We start from the raw sequence: 20,652 nt of genomic DNA on the forward strand, positions 1-20,652 counted from the left end.
TTTTAATTTGATTATAAGACCCTGTGATAAATGAAGACTCCTGAGCTCAGAAAGAAGGTGCAACTTTTCTACAGAACCTCGGAAGTTTTTGGAAGTTTCAGATTTTTTCTTGCGCACACAAATTTATCTTACTCTTAAGACAAGATTATACATTTTTGCTCCAAAATTATTTCATTGTCATAGAAAACGTCAGGTCAGAAACTTAACTTCCTTTGACTGGTTTTTTCTAGATAAATGTGTGCATAACAAAAACATTTTTCCTCTAAACAGCTGAGCTGTGCACACAAGAAATATTAGGACATGCAAAAACAGAACAAAAAACTTCATGAGAGCCATGACTTTCTCATTGTTTGAAAATGATTTTCAAATAACTTTTACACAATGAGATAATTATCTCAAATTGTAGGACAGTATCTTGTTAATAAAGTTAAAAGAGCATCTTTTTCTGAGTTAACTGCAGTAGCACTTGTATTAAAAATCTACTGCTCCATTATTTTGTGCGTTTTATGAATCCTCAGGCTCCCTCTCAGTCTGACGCTGGATGTACCAACGCAGGAAATGAGATATTAACAGCAGCGGACAGGAGGAAGGTCAGACTCAGTTTGGATGATGGTAAAACGAGCTGAAGGCCTCTCTCTGGTGGACTCCTCTTATTTCAGCGCTGTAAACCCAAACGAAGGATGGTGTCAGCGTCTCATTTAAACATCGTCTCTGCTCATTTCGCTGTAGGAACGCTGCCAGACGTTTTCAGACAAAAACAGGATCCAACGCAGCCGTTAATGACGTGTCATTGGTTTCTGGGGTTGCTCTGATTCTGCTCTGATTTCACTCATCAGCTCCCAGCGAGCGCCCACTTCCTCTGAGTGGAGATCTCATTACGCCGCGCTCTAAATCATCCTCGCCTGATCATCCCCAACAAAGTTCATTTGTCTGAGCGACGACTCCATGAAGCAGCTTTTACTCCACACTTTTCCAGGTTTGATCACGCCCCGCGATGCGCCTGAGATGTCAGCGTCTCCCAGGAGGTTTGGGTAACATCTCAGGAACAACAAAGCGTCCTCCCCTGGGTGGGCTGACATCAGCTAATCTGGGTGTTATTAGAGGAGAGACTCTTCCACGGCGACGGCGAGGACTTGATTCGACATGTGTCAGCAGCTCCTTCTACTCATTATTTCCTCTTTGCGATGAATTTACTCTGCCGGGCCTTTCATGTGGTTGACTTCTTTGATCGGCGCGCCTTTGATAGAGGATGGTAAATACAACAGCATCGTGTTTTCTGTGGCTGTCACAGGCGGCTCTTGACACCTGTGTGATGGATCTGTTCGTCGCTGTCTTTGTGTTGGAGGCGGCGAAATGCTGCGCGACTGCCGCTGTTTGTGGTCCCCTCAGGAAAGTAATCCTTAACATTTGTTGCTGTGATGAAGACGATCAAAGAGACGCTGAGTTTCAGCTCGGCTCAGTAAAAAACAGAAGCTTATTGTTGAATAACGTGAGACGTCAGGAGGATCATAGACTTCACGTTTACTAATTGGAAAACATTCGACAACATTGGATATAAATCAGGAACCTTTAGATCAGCAACTGGGGTTTTTCTGAGCGCTGTAGAGAGCAGGAAAACTACAGCGCCACCAGCAGTCAAACTCAGGTTCCTCATAGTTAACACCCCCTGTCTTACAGTCCTCTAATCACAGCTCCCCAAGAAAAGTGAAAAACTAACCAAGGAGGAAGCAGTGGCAGTAGTATTTATTCAGTCTTTATACAGAAAACAATATTTGTCAGAAAACAGACATTTTACCAAAAAACGCATTTTTAAACAAACCAAATTTCTTGTGTCAATCAGTGACTGAAAAAGCTGAGGCAGAAGCAGGATGCTAATCTGAGACGAGCCAACATGTTTAACAAAATGAAGCTAACTAAAAACAGATATTAAAAAAAAAAAAAACATCTTCAGATGATCAACACTTTTAATGTTCAAAAATAATTTTACAAACTATTTTTCTAAAAATATAATGTGACAGGTTTTAAGTTTATATTTGCATCATTCCTCAGTTTAACCCCAACAATCGAAACACGTCTCTGTTTTTCACCTTTCTTTGCCTCTGAACAGAAAACTTGCCAACCTTTATTGTGTCAGGGACAGTTCAACGTATTTCAAGTCATCTCATCTTCATCAGGATATGATTAGCAACACAACACAGGTGTTTGAAATATTTAGGAAATGTCATGTGATTGTGTCACAGGACATCGGACATTAAAGCTCCCATCTCCTGCTCCTTTCCTCAGTTTAATCTGGATCATTGATGTCTTCATGAAATGGTAGAAACATGTTTTGGTCCAAAAAGCCAATAAATCAAGCACAGCAGCATTGTTTCCAGGCTCTCATAGCCCCTCTGTTCAGAACGCTCTGATTTAGTGGGCGTGGCCTTCATATGTAAATGAGCCACCGCTGATACCGCCCCGCTCTTCCACGTCACTGAGAGCGGCGCCACGAGCTCCGAGTGCACAATGTTTAGAAAACAGAGAAGCTCCTTTACCGTAACATTACAGGCTAAAACAACAGGCTAACTGCAGCTAAAGTTAGCATCCTGAAGCTAACACAGAGACAGGGGGGATGCAGAGTGGTGCTGCGTTCGAGGCAAACTGGAAATAAGGGACAAATTGTGTCCCGTATTGATTTAAAATGGGACGCAACGTTCAAGTGCGAAATACGGGACAATTCTGTATTCTTCGGGACGGGTGGGAACCCTTTCTGACCCTGACCCACTGACCCACGGTACCATGAGCAGCTGCCCCAGGTGAAAATGTTGTAGAAGCACTGTTTTTGTCAACCACAGATGCTGATATTCCAGTTTGGTTTCCCTGTTTGCACTTGTTTTGGAATCCATGGTAAACCCTGGAGCGGATTTTTAGCTGCCTTTCTGTGAGCCTGTCTGGATTGGTTGAGAAACCTGGAGCTGGATCAGACTCAGACTGTGGATTATCGTGGTCACGTTATTTTGGCTGATCTGTTGGTGATTGTATTTCCTGTGCTGCTTCTTGCTTCATGTTTTTGTTTGGTCTGACTGACCTGTTTATTTCTGTTTTTTATTAATAATTTGTCAGACGAGACTCTGACTGTCAGCCTCCTTCTTTAACCAGGTCAAACCTGCTGCAGAGCTCCTGAAACTCTGGTTGTAGATTTCTGTTTAGTGATAATTAGTATTTCACCCCTCACCACTCCTCACTCTCTGCTACAGGAGAGATTTCTAACACGCCCTTTCCTGACTGTTCTGCTTTCTTTTGTCGTCTTATTCCCAGATGATGACTGCAGACTCAGTGACTACCGCCGGCTGAAAACCAAGATCCTGGATTTGCATGACAAACGCTACATGGGGTCTAAGATCCACGGGGCCCACAAGGAAAACATGGCTGCCAGGAAGCAACTGGTGGATATGATGTTCAAGCGCTTTGATGCAGATAACAACGGTCAAATAGGCGCCAGCGAGCTCTCACAGGTAAGAAAAGCAGAAGTGTTTATTTTTGGGGGGAATACGATCAGCACACAGGTAGGAGATGGTGACCTTGGAGTCTGTGAGTGAGAGGATGTGCTCAGGTAAAGGAGATCTCTAATTGTTCATCCTTTGTCTCATGAAAAGAAACTTTAAAGACGGCCCCGCAGCAGCTCTCAGGTCCGTCAAAGCTGTCATTTTTATTCAGAGCTCCACCAAAAGGAGACTCCAAATGAAGCAGCCATCTGTGGCTCAGGTGTTCAGGCTAACCGCTTTGATGTCTGCCATAATTGTGTCCGTTTCCCTCCTCTTACCCTTCCCTCTGGTCGCTGCCGTACGGGGCTGGAGGTAAAGCTTTTGAAAAGCGATGTGGGCCAGAGGAGCGGCGAGCTCCTGGGAGGCTGCAGCCTTTGACCGCTGCTGCCAAGAGGGACGGTTGTGTGAGAGAGCTTTTCACGGCTGCTGCGAGGAAGGAGGATAATCTGTGCATAACAAACACGGCCTCCCGCCGCAGAGAGCCCAGTTAATACAGAAAGTATTTAAATAATTGAGAGGGTAAGCAACCTGCAGCGATTTCCCTGAGCCGGCAACCAGTTGCTGTTCTTAGGTCGGTTTCATGCTGATCCAGGAGGATCCCCATCTGGACCGGGGTCACCTTGGCCGGCTTTGAGGATGCTCTGCTGCCCGACAGGGGAGGTCTCATTAGACTCTGTCCAATGTTTTAAAGTAGTTTGAGTTCAAAGCCTCTAAATATCGCCTCCAAACACAGACTCTGTTGCCATATTTTCATACCATTACCATATTTTAACATGTTTTTACATTTACACGGCGCCCCCTGCCAGCACGAGGGGGATCAATGCTAAGTGAGTGAAGCCCCGCGCCGCTAACCGTGTTGTGTTTTTCTGAATAATATCTGCAGCGCGCCCTTTACCCCCCCTGAATATCACTCTGGGTCTGCTCTGAAACCGCTCCCCTCGCCGCTCCCCTCGCCGCTCCCCTCGCCGCTCCCCTCGCCGCTCCCCTCGCCGCTCCCTGGGCGCCTGAATGACGCCAGCTCGTCCTGATCATTAACATCCAGATGGAGGAGCTCTTCTCGGGGCTCCTCCAGGGCTGCTTTTAGCCTTTCTCACCGTGTTTTATCCTCCACACATACGGGAGTGTTGGCAGGTTTTAATTCATGCTGAGCTTCTTAAAACCATTTCTCAGAGGCACAAAGAGCAGCGAGCCTTTCCTGGAAAAACAGGCGTTAGAGTATCAGTGGATTACAGGTGGCGCCCTCTCAGGGCAGGACTCAGAGTTTGACTTTTTTTACGCCTGTGGTTCAGACCCTTCAGCTCAGAATAACTGTGTTTCCCTGTGACTTGTTTTCTGTATTTTCTGTAGCTTCAAAAACAAAATCATGTGATGACGGGTTTTTGACTTCACAGCCTGACACAGACTGACAGATTTAATCAAATCAGCTGATTTTAAGATGTAACAGACCGTACATGTTGAGTAATGATGACAGACACCAGAGTCAGGACTCCCAAAGCTAAGAAAGATGGTGGATGACAGAATGGCTTAGCGTTGCTACATGCTAAGCTATCTGTTTGCTAACATGGTATGTTTTACTACCTGCTGAACTTCCTCTGGGGTAGTTTGATGGGTGGAGTCTACAGATGGAGGTAGAGAAGGCTACACATCTGCACAGAAAGTGCACATTGCTGATTACAGCAGAATTCAATGGAGATTACACGCTGTGATCCAGGAAACACATAACTCGGAAATTTCCCAGGTGAAATGTCTGATTTACAAACCAAAGGGAAAATTACGACTTTGGTTTGAGCGCAAAGAATTCTGGGATGTAAACAAACCAACATGGCAGATGTTATTAGTACTTCATTATGGAAGCAAATTTAGGACAAAGTTAAAATGAAAATGCAAACATGAAAATGAAAATGCAGTAAAGGAAATGCATTTTCATTTTGAGAACACCGGCGCAATATTCGTGTCAATGATCCAGTTTCTATGTAACCTTCATTTGAATTTAGATAATGTCACATACAGTGCAGTCTTGAAGGTGAATATTGGATCATTGACGTTTAATTTTAACTCCGACTCAAATATTGCACCCATATTCTAAAAATGTTTTTTTAATGCATTTTCATTTTAATGTTTCATTTTCACTTGAACTATGTCCTGTTTTAGCAGATTATTTCTTGGAAATGAAAATGAAAACACTTTTTCATTTTAATCTGAATAATGTCACATAGAGTGCAGTCTTGGAGATGAAAATTGGATTTTTGACATTTAATTTTCATTTTGACTAAAATATTGCACCCATATTCTGAAACTGAAAAATGTTTTTTTAATGCTTTTTCATTTTAATATTTCATTTTCAGTTGAATTATGTTCTGTTTAGTGAACCATTTCTTGAAATTGAAAATGCAAACTCATTTTTCATTTTAATCTGAAAAATGTCACATAAAATGCACTCTTAGAGATGAATATAAAATTACATATTTGACACTGAGTTTTAATTTTGACTCAAATTTTCCTCCTGTATTCTTGAATTATTATTATTATTATTATTATTTTTTACTGCATTTTTTTTTCAATGTTAGTGGACCATTTTTTCAAAATGAAAGTGCAAACAGCTCTTTTTATTTTCATTTATAAAATGTCACGAAAAGTGCAGTCTTGGAGATGAAAATGAAAATTATATATTTGACATCTAATTTTAATTTGCACTCAAATATTGTGATAGGAATTGGGCCTATTTTCATTTAATAAAATTATTTTTTTAACTGCATTTTTATTTTAATGTAAGTGGATCATTTCTCTTAAATGAAAATGAAATTCTTTTTTTTTTTTTTGATTTAAATAATGTCACATGAAGTGCAGTCTTAGAGATAAAAAATAAAAGTTGGATATTGGACATTTAATTTTAATTTTGACTCAAATATTGTGATAAGATATTGAGCCTATATTCTTGAAATATTTTTATTTATTTATTTATTTATTTTTTTGCTGCATTTTCATTTTAATGTTTGCAATTTTGAATTGTGTCCTAAATATGCTTCCATATTTAAAATCTAACACCCAGCCAAGGTCATGCTAACTGTTTGAGTGAGTTAATGTGGAGCTCTCCTTCATTAAACTGGGTTTCTAATCCTGAATATTGAGCATCTAAAGTTCTTGTTTTTTTAAATGAGTGAGGCCTCTCCTCTGATCACTGCTCTTAACTCTCCTCACACCAACAAATGAGACAGGATCATCTCTAAACCATCAGAAACTGGACCTTTGTTGACTTTTTTTTGCACCTTTGGCTGCTTCATCAGGAACAGACATATCATCCCTCCTTTGGCCGTCAATCTAAGATGGTCTTTTATTGTATTATTTCCTCTGAAAGGGTTTACATATCCTAATATTCAGAGACTTTAACTTTTCACACCCTGTGGGGTCAGAGAGGTCGTATTTTAACCCTTTTATTTTTTAACCGCTGTCAGAAAATCCCGCTCCTATCAGGCTCCTCTCGTGTGAAACTTTGCTGGCGTCGTCCGACCCTACGGCGGCCTGTATAATTGGAGCGCCGTCTGATCTCATCTGGAGTCTGGGATGGTAATCGCTCAGCCCGCCTTACTTGACTTGCTGGGCCGCACACATGACGGGGCGCGGGCGGGGAAGTGATTGTCCCTGGCCTTTTGGTCCCGGCTGCCCTTTTTAAAATGGCAAATCAAAACTTCCTTTTTCTTTATGCTGAGCTGGAATCAGCGGCTCGACCTGAGCCTGAAACCACTGCGCTCAGAAAAGAGGAGACAGTTTCTCCTCTCTGTCATCAAAACGCCGTCACTGCCAAAGGTTATATCTCTATCATCCTGTGAGCAGACTTTCTGGAAGTTTCTCTCTTTCTCTGATTCAACTCTACCAAAGAATCATAAGAATGAGAGAAAGTAAAACTGCAGCTTAAGAGATTTTTCGGTTTCATCCCTTTGGATAAAAACTCAAGGTCCGAGCTTTTTGTCCCTTTCTGGTCAGTTTGTTATGCAGCTATGGAAATCCTCCCTTTCTTCTTTCTTTCTTCTTTTTATCAAAGACTGAGTTTAAAGCAGGTGACTCATGCTACCTCTGATGTTTTCAGAATAATACCCAAAAAGAATTGAGTATTAAATGCACCGTAAGAAGAAAAAGTTTGTTGAGCTTCTAAAAACTTCTCTCCTCAGATGAACTGCTTCCAACTCAAACTCCACACGTTCGTTTCTCACTTCACTGACTTTTCTACACCTTTTTCCAATAAACGGGACATTTACCTGAGGAGCCAAAGCACCTGGTGTTGGTAAAAATAAAACTAATTCAGTGTAATTATTGGAGATATTGTTGCGTTGTGGTTAGATCCAAGTGTAACTGCTAACTATGAGACGTCTGTTGTGTCTGAGTGACCACACCACGCTCCACACGGCGGAAAGATCAGCTCTGACACCAAACAGACACAACAAGGGTCTTCAACCTGTGGCTCGGGGACCTCATGTGGCCCTTTGACTCCTCTGCAGTGGCTCTATGACACTTTAAAAAAAATATTATTATTAGAAAGAATTGCTATTTTTCTTACAATGGGTATTGCTGGTTAAAGACACTGACACCAAATAAAATCATGCATTAACATTATGTTTTACTAAATGTGCATCACCTCTAAAAATAAAGCTTTCTAATTTAAAGGGGGGGTTTTGCAGATTTTTTTTTAATTTTTTTTTTTTTTGCAATTTTCTGAATTTTCATTTGTTGAAATTTTTTCAAATCTTGAAAAAAAAAAAAACTTTTTTTGAGTATAAAACATTATTTTTGATTGTTTTTGCAATTATTTGAATGTTTTTTTTTCTAAGCAATTTTTATGAATATTATACCCCCCCCCCCATTTCAGATTTTTAAAAATTCCCGCCACTTTTTTTTGTACAAATTATATATATTTTAATTTTTTTAAAATATTTTTTAATCCAGTAATTTTTGCTTTTTTTTTTTTAATTTTAGAATTTTAGAATTTTTGCATTTTTTTTTAAACCATTTATTTTCATTGTCATTTTAATTTACAAAAGTAAAAGATAATAATAATAATAAAAAAATAAATAAATACAAAAAAAAAAATAAAAATAATAATAATAATAATAGTAACAGTAATAATAATAATAATAATAATTATCATAATAATAGTAATAATAATAATAATAAGCAATGAATAAATGAGTAAATAATTGAAAAAAAAAATAAATGCATTTTTTTTTTGACAACCTTTTTTTTAAATATTTTAAATTTATTAAAAATAAAACAAAATAAGACATGGCTTGTTCCATTTTATAAACACACCGACAAAAATCTCACTTAGATACTTTTTCAATAGATTTAAAGAATTCAATCTATTTTTTAGTTTTCATGGTGTGGATAAAGTAGATTTTGTAGCACCTGAATGACTTTAATCTAGCTGAGCTGAGGGAAAATGCCTCCTATGACAGTAAAGGTTTCAGAGCCCTGATACAGAAGCTGCATCCTCCGTAAACATCAGCGCTTCATCGATGACGCTCCTCAGCGTTTACCTCCTGAGGTCTGCAGAGAGCCAGGGGACGAGTGTCTCCACCTCCTACAGGAAAAAAACAGAAAATATTCGACCAGAAGTTTGTGTGAGGATCAAGGCCGTGTCAGCCGGTGTTTAACATATAGAGTGAAAACGTACGATTCACGTACTGCAGCAGCTCTTACAGCAAAAATAAACACGTCCTCACCTTCACCTTTATGACTGCAGAAAGACGACACGGAGCAGCAGGAAGAGTACGGCGTGTTTTTATGTTTCTATGACTTTTCTCTGTCAGATATCTGCTCTGCATGTTATTAACAGCTCGCTCTGCAGAAGTTTCTGTGAGGAAGGAGCTCCTTAAAGGCTAATTTCTGACAGGATGAATGGATTTGATTTTAGGGTAGCTTTAATTTTTTTTCCTTTTTTTTCAAGGAGGGGCACTTTTATAGGCTGTTTTTTTTTTTTTTTTTTCTTATCAAATGGCCGAAGACTGCCCAGTGTGTGTGCAGCCTGTTTATTGACTTTTCATGGTATATACTCAAAGACGAATGACAGCAAGCAGCTAAATCAAAGTCCTAACGTTGGTTAAAACCCGGCTTGTTTTGGGACAAAGGAAGAAACCAAAACATGTGATTGGAGTGGAGCAGGGAGAATTCCTGCTCCAAAAATATATGCATTAATATTTTACTTATCATTTATTGATGCATCAGAGCCCAAAAAGGTGGGAGGTACTATAATATATATCCTCGAATACTGTACTTAGATAAATTTGGCCAGATGTGCGCACATTTTCGATTTTGTTGAGACTTTTAGTTTTTAATTTCAGCTCAATTTGAATTCGTTTTTAAAACAGAATTTCTAGATTAGTTTTTATTATTTTCAGGATTCTTTGGGGTTTTTTTTAATGTGGTGTAGATGTGAAGTAAAATCTAAAAAAAAAAAAAAAAATTATAAGTAAGATGAGTTTATAAAATGTTGAACTGTTGTGTGTCTTTTGTCTGCCACTGGGGTGGATGGTAAAAAAAAAAACAAATAGTTAAAGTTTCAGACAGATGGACAAAGACGAGACGAGCGTCTGTGTTTTTAACCCACAGTTTGTTGAAGCAGAGTCTTTCCTTGAGTCATCCCTGTTTTCAGATCTCCAACTAAAAATACGATTTTGGTGAGTTGAACTTTTTTAACTGAAGAATTGAAGTAGATACAGGAGTTACAGACAGCTCTTTGTTTACAGACCTGTTGGAGCTACAGACAGCTCTTTGTTTACAGACCTGTTGGAGCTACAGACAGCTCTTTGTTTACAGACCTGTTGGAGCTACAGCTCTTTGTTTACAGACCTGTTGGAGCTACAGACAGCTCTTTGTTTACAGACCTGTTGGAGCTACAGACAGCTCTTTGTTTACAGACCTGTTGGAGCTACAGACAGCTCTTTGTTTACAGACAGCTCTTTGTTTACAGACCTGTTGGAGTTACAGACAGCTCTTTGTTTACAGACCTGTTGGAGCTACAGCTCTTTGTTTACAGACCTGTTGGAGCTACAGCTCTTTGTTTACAGACCTGTTGGAGCTACAGCTCTTTGTTTACAGACCTGTTGGAGCTACAGACAGCTCTTTGTTTACAGACAGCTCTTTGTTTACAGACAGCTCTTTGTTTACAGACAGCTCTTTGTTTACAGACAGCTCTTTGTTTACAGACCTGTTGGAGCTACAGCTCTTTGTTTACAGACCTGTTGGAGCTACAGACAGCTCTTTGTTTACAGACCTGTTGGAGCTACAGCTCTTTGTTTAAAGACCTGTTGGAGCTACAGCTCTTTGTTTACAGACCTGTTGGAGCTACAGACAGCTCTTTGTTTACAGACCTGTTGGAGCTACAGCTCTTTGTTGACAGACCTGTTGGAGTTACAGACAGCTCTTTGTTGACAGACCTGTTGGAGCTACAGACAGCTCTTTGTTGACAGACCTGTTGGAGTTACAGACAGCTCTTTGTTGACAGACCTGTTGGAGTTACAGACAGCTCTTTGTTGACAGACCTGTTGGAGTTACAGACAGCTCTTTGTTGACAGACCTGTTGGAGTTACAGACAGCTCTTTGTTTACAGACCTGTTGGAGCTACAGACAGCTCTTTGTTTACAGACCTGTTGGAGCTACAGCTCTTTGTTTACAGACTTGTTGTTTCTTTGTGACGCTCTGAGGAGAAAGTATCTCAGGTTAATTTCAGACAACAGGGAAAGGAAAGGCAGTGATCCGATCGGCGAGTGCTGACGTATCAAGCCGTCCCATGTGATCAGCGCTCTGACAGACGATGGAGGATGATGGATGTTTTACTACCTGGGCCATGCACAAGGTGCTGAATGGGATCAGGACTTTTCAGGGTAATCATAAAACCAGCGCAGGGTTTTCAACAACTTCACCATCGACGGTGACACAATCTGAGCCAGCCTCCATCTCTCTGCCTCCGACTGACGGCTCATAATCTTTGTCTTTCATCAACTCTGACATTCAGGGGACACGTGGCCACGGCTCATCGTAGACATCAAACTCCAAACTTTACAGAGGCAGAAAGTGAGCGCATTCACAAGAAACCAGAAACAGCTTTTCAGTTTTCATTCAGAGGCGTATATTTATCTTTTTAAATCCAGGAGAAAACAAACTGAAACAGGCTGTCAGCGTCAGATATTAAATAACACTCTGCAGAGTTTAAACATGTTTTTCACAGATTTTAAATCAAGTGTTTCTTCAGATTCTCCATGAGTGGTTTTCAGATTGGGCACCCTGGGGTGACTTTGAGACAGACTTTAACCACGGTTTAAGATTTCACAGTAATAACTAGAAGAAGGCTGGTTATTCAGTTTGACTGGGCCTGGGAGAAACAGACAGTCAGCGTTAAAAAACCCACACATAAAATCCTGCTTTAATCATATGAAAAAGATAAATCCTCTGCAAATATGATCTCACATTTAACCAATGCTGTAAGCTCTTTGTTTACTGGCAAGCTGTTTTTGTTTTTGTTTTCATTTTTTATTTTTTTATTTTTTTGTCTTTCATCTCGTGTAATTCACAATTTACTGAAAAAAAAAGCAAAAATAATACATACTTATATATATATATATATATATATATATATATATATATATATATATATATATATATATATATATAGAGAGAGAGAGAGAGAGAGAGAGAGAGAGAGATAGATAGATAGATAGATAGATAGATAGATAGATAGATAGATAGATAGATATACTTATAGATATACATATAGATATCTTAAATGATTGACTGTTGGCAGAAATATTTCAGGCAGTTATATGATTTACAGTTGATGCCATCAAATTAAAAGATTTGATATATATTCAGTTTTTCCTATGTGGTACATATCAAGCATCTGTCATCAATAGTTTAGTCATAGTTTTTAAAATTTAAATAAATTGGAAAAAAATCTTATGTCAAAAAATTTTAAAATTTGCAAAAAGTTGCTTTTTTCTTTAAAAAAAACAAAACTTTTTTTAAAAATTAATTTTAAATCAGAGGTTAGTACCTTCCAAATGTTCAAAAATATTCAAATTTTCAAGTTTTTTTTAAACATTTGTTTATTAATTTGTATTTATTTAGTTATTTATTTATTTCCCTTCATGTTTTTATTTATGTATAGTTGTAGCTTTATGTATAGTTGTATAGTAGTAGCTGTATAGTTTTGTGTGTATATATTTATGCACAAACCAAGAACATGCATGGGAGAATTTATTATTATTATTATTATTATTATTATTATTATTATTATTATTATTATTTTTAAATGATTCATGTTTGTAGTTCTCACTGTATGTTGTTTTCCCAACTGCCTGTGTCAATCTTAAATAATTAAAAAACAAAAACAAAAATATCAAATACTGACTAACTGACCAGTTTAAAGGCTTTAAAACAGTAAGAAAACAGTCATAATAAAGTTAATTTACTTACACGTGTAAACACAGATTGACAGAGTCTGTGGTTAAACAATAACTGAATGGTTTGCAGAGTGTGGCTAATGCTAACAGAGCTAGCTCCATCCTTCTGTCCTCATTACACAACCAAAAACCTGTGTTTGTTACACATCGCTCAGACCAAGGGTTTAACTTCCTGTTGGACCAGACGCAGACTCCTGAAGCGCTGCCACACGCTGCTAAGGTGGCCCCACAGTCATATGGATCTGTTTACATCCAGGTTGTAGAGCATTGTTACATCCTGGCAAAGCTCTGGAGCGCAGCTGCACTGACTGATGTTTTAGTTTTAGTCTGAGCAGCAATTCTGGGTCAAACCAGGAGGGGTCACTGTGATAGACTTGTCCTACTACAGCTGTTATAGACTCCAGCCGCCTGTGACCCTGAACAAGATTAGAGGGTATAGAAAATGAATGAATGAATGAATGAATGAATGAACTGAGAAGGGGACATGTCCCTAAACTCGTCAGATATCAAACTAATTTCCCTCCCTGTGATGAAAACAGAAAAGTCCACGGTCCGTGTGTCCTTCAAACATTTTCCAGAATATGTTCTTCAGAGAAATGATTTCCAGCAGAGTCTGAAGGTTAAAAAAAACACATCAGTCCAACAAAAGTGGCCGTCCTTTAACCAAACAACTCTTCTCTCTTTGAAGGTCATCAAGCAAGAGGGTCTGTCCAAGGAAGTCTCTGAGTGCACGCTGTTCGACTTGCTCAAGTACAACGATGTCAACGACGACCAACATCTGACAAAAGAGGAGTTTTACACGGCGTTCGGTGAGTTTGGAGCTTCAAAGAAACCCGTCTTTGTCCTGAGTTACAGAGAAAAATGTATAAAATGTGAAACTTTCACAGCTTGTTTGTGCTTTTCTAACTGATCTTCGGCTGGTAGATGAGCTCAGTTTGCCACAGGATGATTTTTAAGATAATTTTTCAATAACTGAGATTAAATGCAGCACAGGAGAGGAGCTGAAAACAAGGAGTCAACTCCTAACAAATTGATTTTCACACGTATGAAACTCAGGGTAGTGAAACACACACCTGCTCCTCCTCCTGCTCCTCCTGCTCCTCCTGCTCCTCCTCCTTTAACTGAACAAAGTCAAAGTCAGGAAGTAAACTGTATCAGAGCCACGTTTCTCCTCTCGTCTCCTCCTCCTCCTCCATCACCACACTCCCTGTCTGACATTTTCAGTCAGCTCGATATCCTCCGACTGAAGATCCTCTGACATTTGGCCGCTTTGACACGTTTAGGAGTCGGGGAGAATTCATAATCCTCCTTCATCACGTCGGCCCGTTTTATTCTGAGGAGCAGGAGAAGTCACGGGAGCAAAAGGAGGAGGTGAAGAGTCAGATCTGATCTGCTCTCAGAAAATCAGAGAAGAGTTTCTAACTCTGCTTCCTCTCCGTTCGTCAGATCAGCTCTCCGCCTCTCTCCCGGCGTGGAAACAGGAAATTTAACGATAATAAATCCTCCTCTCTGTGGCTAAGTCTCCTTCTCCGTCTGAATCTGTGTGCGATACAGAAATATAAATGAATGAAGGAAAAGCTCCTCTCCTCAGGTCTCTTCAGTAGATTGCTCATATTTTTCTTTAACAACTAGAAACGAAGGAATCAATCAAGCTGGGAAATGCTAAGCAGACGCTTTTTTTGTCTTCAAGGTTTCAGGATTTTACTCCATTTCCTTTAGAGCTCCGTCACCTCCGTTCACCTGGCGCTGAATCCATGAGCGTTTCCTCAGACTCAGGGGTTACTGTAGTTCACAGGTGGCGCCCTCATCCCTCCTTTCATGGTTAGAGACGCTCCACGCCACTTAATGCAGAGGAGCTTCAGACGATGAGGCAGATGAAAAAGAGACCAGGGGTCTGAACCTTTACTTTCCAAAGAGCCGTTTTTATTCAGCTCACCTGGATGAAAGTCATTCAGGAGCCACAAAATCTACTTTATCCTTATATGAAGACAAAAAAAGTGTATAATCCAGTAAATAATTATCTAAACAGGAAGGTTTTTTGTTTATAAAATTGTAGGTGTGATTTCTTGGTTTTTATTTTTAATAAATTTGCTAATTTAATTTAAAAAAAGAAATTTGTAATGTCATGGATTTTATAAATTTGAAAAATTTATGAAATTTCAATAAGTTGGAAATTAAAAAAAAAATGTAAAATAAAAAAAGATGAAATTAAAAAATATGCAAAATTTCAAAAACAATTGCTGAAATGTCATATATTTCCAAAAAAAGAAAAAGAAACCTAAATAATGCAATTTCAAAATTTTGCTTGATTTTCAAAAACTGTAAAAAAAAAAATAAAAATAAAAATAAATTAAAAAAAGGGGGGAGGGGGTTATATAAAAATTAAAAAAAAAAGGCTAAATCTCAAAAAAGATGTGGAATTATTTTTCTTATTTTGCAAAAAAGTAAAGAATTGAAAATTAAAAAAAAAATCCAAAAATGGCAAAAAAATCACACTAATTAAAAAGCTTTGTTTCAAGAGGTGATGCATTTTAGTACAAAATGTTAAATTATGATTTTACTTAGTGTCTCTGCCATCATCATTAACATCCTCTGTTTGAAAAACTTAAAAAAAAAAACTTTTTTTTAATGATATATTTTAAAGCTGCAAAGGAGTCAAAGAGCCGCGTGAGGCTCCAGAGCCACAGGTTGAAGACCCCTGGTCCAGGGGGTCTCCAATGAGTCCCCGCTCTCCACCTCATCATCCAACCCTCGCCATCAGGACGTAAGCGCTGATTGGAGGAGCGTTACTTTTTATGAAGTCAGATTAAAAACAGCAGTCAGGCAGATTGACGCAGCGCTGCCGTGTTGTTTTACAGCTGTTTGTGTTTTATGTGGAACCACTCATCAAACTGGATCAGCTCTGCGTGTTTCTCTGAGCGTCAGGGACCAGGAGCTGAAGAGTTAACGTGTAGCTTCAAACATGTGCTCGCCTCAGGCTGAAACTCAGAGTTATAGTTTTTCACTTCATTGCCGACATAATCTGTGAGTGGCAGCTGTAAAAATCTATGCAAATACCTTAAGCGCCGCCATAAAGCGAGCGCTGTCATAAAGTAAACCAGCCGATCCGCTGTGTCCAGGACGACGGCGCTCGGCGGCGGCGGCTTGGGAAAAGGAACGGTGGTAAATCCAGAATGACTCCCCGTGAAAACGACACCTGTCCCACTCGGCTGCTAATAAGGACCCTCACACACCTTTGTGGGGTATTGAAAGCGTGGCGGCGTTGTTTGTCAGGGCGGCAGATAAGGCTTTAATGTGCGTGCATTATTCATCCTGCTCTGCAGAGACAGAGGGGCCGGATCAATCTGCCGCTGCAGCGCGCAGGAAGCTGTCTGCACAGACTGATGTCTTTTAATTAGATGATGTTACAGATATGAATGATGTCTGCCACGCCGCTGATAGGCAGCCGCTTGTAATCGCTGAATAATTCAGAGAATGATGGCCTGGTGCATTCTGGGTAAACAGATAAGGTGTCATCCATCATAAAGTGTCATTAACTTTTGGTAGCAGGATGTTGGGATACTCGGGGCCATCGGCTGTCAGACGCTCACGAGACAAATGTTTCTCACCCTGAACCAACAGATGAGAGGAGACAGAACCAGAACCCAGGGTACTTTATAAGCACAGCAGAGACCACATGGCCCCAGTTAGACCTTCATTATGCTCGACTCCTGGAGAATTTCAATGTTTCATGGTGGTTATTGCATTACATTAAGCTGTAGCTGATTAATCCTCGAGCTCCTCAAACACCTTGAATATATCAGCTCGTTGCTAACAGATTCAAGCTGAACGTGCAGCAGTTTGTAAATATGTTTTCACGGTGCAGACGTTTCTCTGAGTGGAAGAAGAAAAACCCGTGTGTAAGATTTGTAAACCAGCTTTTCATGGGCGGATGTCAGAGTTTGAGGAGGAGGCGCGCTGACATCCAGCTGACGTTCAGAGACAGAGCTGAAAAACTCAACCTGCTGAATCTTTCAAAAAGGGACATGCAGTGCATCCTCCCTACTGAAGAGGGCGCTAAATTCTGCAAGTTGTGTTTTCAAGAGCACATAAGCACACATTTCTGCCACCCAAGAAGCGTTAAGTGTGTTTTTCCAACCAGTAGAGTATTGTAGTGAACATTTGGTGCCAAAATGCACTTTAGCGTGAGCTTTGACTCTAGAGGGCACCTTAGCGTGTGTTTTGGCTCCCAAGAGGGAACTTCAGCACATGTTTATCAACAGTTGGGCCACAAGGGGGCTCTGCACTCTTTGTATCTCTTTCCTAAAATCAAACAATGGCACAACTAGGTGTGCAACGGTTTCAGATTTTGGTTACGGTTATAGTCTGAGAAAAAAAACACGGTTTTACGGTTTTACGGTTTAAGGTTTTTATTATAGACATAAAAAAAATCACATTGGCATTCTTTGAAAATATGTTTAATTGTTTTTCCCACATAGTTTAACAGTTTCTGCCTTTTGAAACAAATACAGCACACAAAAAGGGAAAAAAAGTTTATATAAAAATCGTTATTTTACACGTGGGTAATAGACGTTAAGTGTTATAATCATCCACTCATTCAACTGTCAGTGTCTAGGCTAGTATTATTATTGATTACATATTTTTGATCATATAACGTTATTTGGTTGCCGTTTTCTTACCTTAACGATTTTGGAACATAATTCAGATGGTGATCAAGCAGATGCTGCCGGAGATTCGAGGTATTGGAGCCCTTAGCTGAGACTTCTCGTCGGCAGGTTTTACACATTGGGTAGCCGTCATCCTGAACAAGTCCCTGGGCGTCCTTCTTGTAGCTAAAATGCTCCAACACTGCTGACCTCAAGCGTTTTTTTGGTGGAAAGAGGTGGTTTTTGTTGGGTTGAGTTTCAGGTGTATCTGCCTGCTCAGCGACGTCTGCCATTAGCTCTTTGCTAACGTAGCCACCATTGTTAGCTGAGCTTGTTTCTCCTGGGATTCGTGGGCTGCAGCTCCGATATCTGTCCCCGTCTCTCTGGATTTGTTTTACAAACACTGTTTCACTGTTTGTCTCTGTATCTCCTCGTCTTCTCGTCTCTCGTCTGTGTGCTGCTGTGCTACGTCTGCGGTTATATAACCGTGACGTTTAAGACCGTGGTTAATAGAATAACGGGTTAACCGCTGCACCCCTGGGCACAACTTCATCTCTCAAACTGAATCAAAGCTAATCCAAACTATAACCCATGATTTAAGACAGGATGTTTTGCTTTTAGGGGTAATTGTAAATTTAAAGGCTTACTGATGAAGTTAATACTTGATAAATAATGATTCAATAAAAATCAAGACCTGAGAAAAGCTGTTATTAGCTCTTAATGAGGAAACACTGGAGGTTAAATTAAATCATAAAGTTAAAATGGTAAACTAAGACCAGCTAAACAAAGGTAATAAATAAGATAAAACACTGAAAGATCATCGATACAAACCAGCTAAGAAAACGCAAGGCAAGTTTATTTATATAGCACATTTCAGCGAGGCAATTCAAAGTGCTTTACAGGCAGACCAAATTATAGAAAACAATTAAATATTCAATTAAAAAGCAGATTACAATTAAAAAGATACAATAAAACAACACGATTAAAAAAGAAGTTTTAATAGAAAAGACAAAGTTTAACAGATAAATAGAAATAAACTTTGGAAATAGAAACATCAAAAACTCACTACATTAAAATGAAGACATAAAGTATGTGGGTCGTTAAAACAGACTCAGGTTTCAACTTAATAAATGTGTCAATGAATGAATCATCAGATAAACTAACTAAATAAAACTCAACCAAAGCCAGACTAGAGGTCAGCTCACAACAAAACAATCTACGTTTTTTCTTTTTTTACTATCTCCAAACTTCCAACGTTTGAAACTGCCAAATTTCACAGATGTGACTGAGCATAATCAGAAATCAGGATTACTTTATTAATCCGAGGGGAAACAAAATAAATGATAGATATACAATAAAATAAGGGATAAGTACTAAACCAGACAAAAAGAAAATGTATGTATATATATATTTACATTATGAGGTAATATGAGGCGAGATGGACCATGTTTAACAGATGTTGCAGATAGTGAACTGTATTAGACAGATGTTGCATAATAAGAACAGGAAAAAAAAAGAAATTAAACAGATATGGCTGTTGTGAAATGTATTGGATAAATATAGTGTAAATGAACTGATATTACACCTGAATACATAAAGAAAATGATATAACTGAAGAAATTAGTGTGATCTAATGATTTAAAGCTAAAGATATTTTAATCACACCCTGATCTATGAAGGAAACTGAAACCTGATTCTGTTTCATAAAAAAAAAAACTTCTCACATTTATTCAATCCGCCTCCTGGTTTCCTCCAGTTCACTGCTCTCTGCTGAAAGAAGTTTTTCTGGATCATGTTTGTGCAGACAGAGCTGGGAGGGAGGTCTGTCATCTGAAGACCAGTCCACGTCTGAGAAATAAACTGAGGAGAGGTCACGACCCGGCCTGAACACACAAACAAGAGCCTGTAACACGCTGTGACCAGAGTTTGAGATGTGTTTTAGTTTACTCTGACTGTAAAACCAGCTGTTTCAGGATCATCTTTAGAGCAGGTTTGGTCTGAGGGTTTCTGTGCCCCTGATGCAGACCGTGACCAGGTCCTGAGCCTGAGTCCTGTTTAAGCCCTTTGAAGTCAGCTGGACAATCACAGGCTGCTCTGCCTGCGCTCCACACAGCGTGATGCTATTAGTCTGGGTACACCTCCTGAACGCCTCCTCTGAGCGTCAGGGCACGCCGCTTCACACGCCACAATGGAAGCAGGATCATCAGACTGGATGCTCCCTCAGGCCGGTCAGCTGGCTCCACTCTCATCCTGACAAAACCTCCTCTGAGGCCCCTGCACGGCGGACTCTAACTGCACCGTGACACACGTTAAAGGCCCCGTGTGTCGCAGAGTCTGAGTCTAAACAGTTTACCTGTCTGATGCTCCACGCTGCTACGATGACTCTGTTAGCACGGTTAGCATCTGTTAGCTCTGCTCTCAGGCTGTCTGTCAGCCATGCTGAATGTTCCTGATCCAAAGCTAACGTCTCCATTAGCTGACTCACTGTAATGACCTGAAACTACTTTCCCCATGGAGCGCAGTGTAAACGCTATCAGCGCTGCACTCTGGGACGTTTCTCACGCTTGCTCGCTGTTTCCTGGGCGCCAAGATATGGATCTGCACCCTGACACCTCCTGACAGGACACACAGCCAGGAGACACAGCTCTTTGATTTCTGCTGAGGCTGGAAACCTGGTTACACAGCCAGCCTGGTGGAGCCCGCTGAGGCTGCTGGGAAATAAGGCGGCGTAATGTGATCCATCATACTGAGATGGAGACTTCAGATTACAGGAGTCAACCTGAGGACCAATATTATCCCTCAAGGACAGGCCGGTGTGTGTACGCCGTGTTTAGATCAGAGAGGAGCTCCCTTTACAAAACTTTTAACCTCAACAAATAAACTCATTTAGTGTTTTAATCAAAAATATTAGAAGATGTTTTTAATTTATGCAAAGTATAAGAAAGCATAGGCTTAGACCAACTGGTGACCCTAGTTTTATGAAACTCATGAACACATGTCCATCTTCAACTCTGCAAAAAACTGAAATCTTAT

General features: G+C 39.7%; 1 protein-coding gene across 2 annotated transcripts in view; it reads left to right on the forward strand.

Annotated features, from left to right (window-relative positions):
- The window catches only part of fstl5 (follistatin-like 5), a 279,805-nt gene that overhangs the window by 150,216 nt on the left and 108,937 nt on the right, over positions 1 to 20,652 (forward strand). For both annotated transcript variants that reach the window (XM_074674483.1, XM_074674484.1), the window contains exons 5-6: positions 3,298 to 3,494; positions 13,662 to 13,782. In XM_074674483.1, coding sequence (XP_074530584.1) covers positions 3,298 to 3,494; positions 13,662 to 13,782 — 318 coding nt within the window. The remainder of the gene's footprint in view (positions 1 to 3,297; positions 3,495 to 13,661; positions 13,783 to 20,652) is intronic.

This window comes from Halichoeres trimaculatus, unplaced genomic scaffold, assembly GCF_033239565.1.
Source record: "Halichoeres trimaculatus isolate MK-OKI-2021-1 unplaced genomic scaffold, fHalTri1.1 fHalTri1_scaffold_7, whole genome shotgun sequence".
In the NCBI taxonomy this organism is placed as follows: Eukaryota; Metazoa; Chordata; class Actinopteri; order Labriformes; family Labridae; genus Halichoeres; species Halichoeres trimaculatus.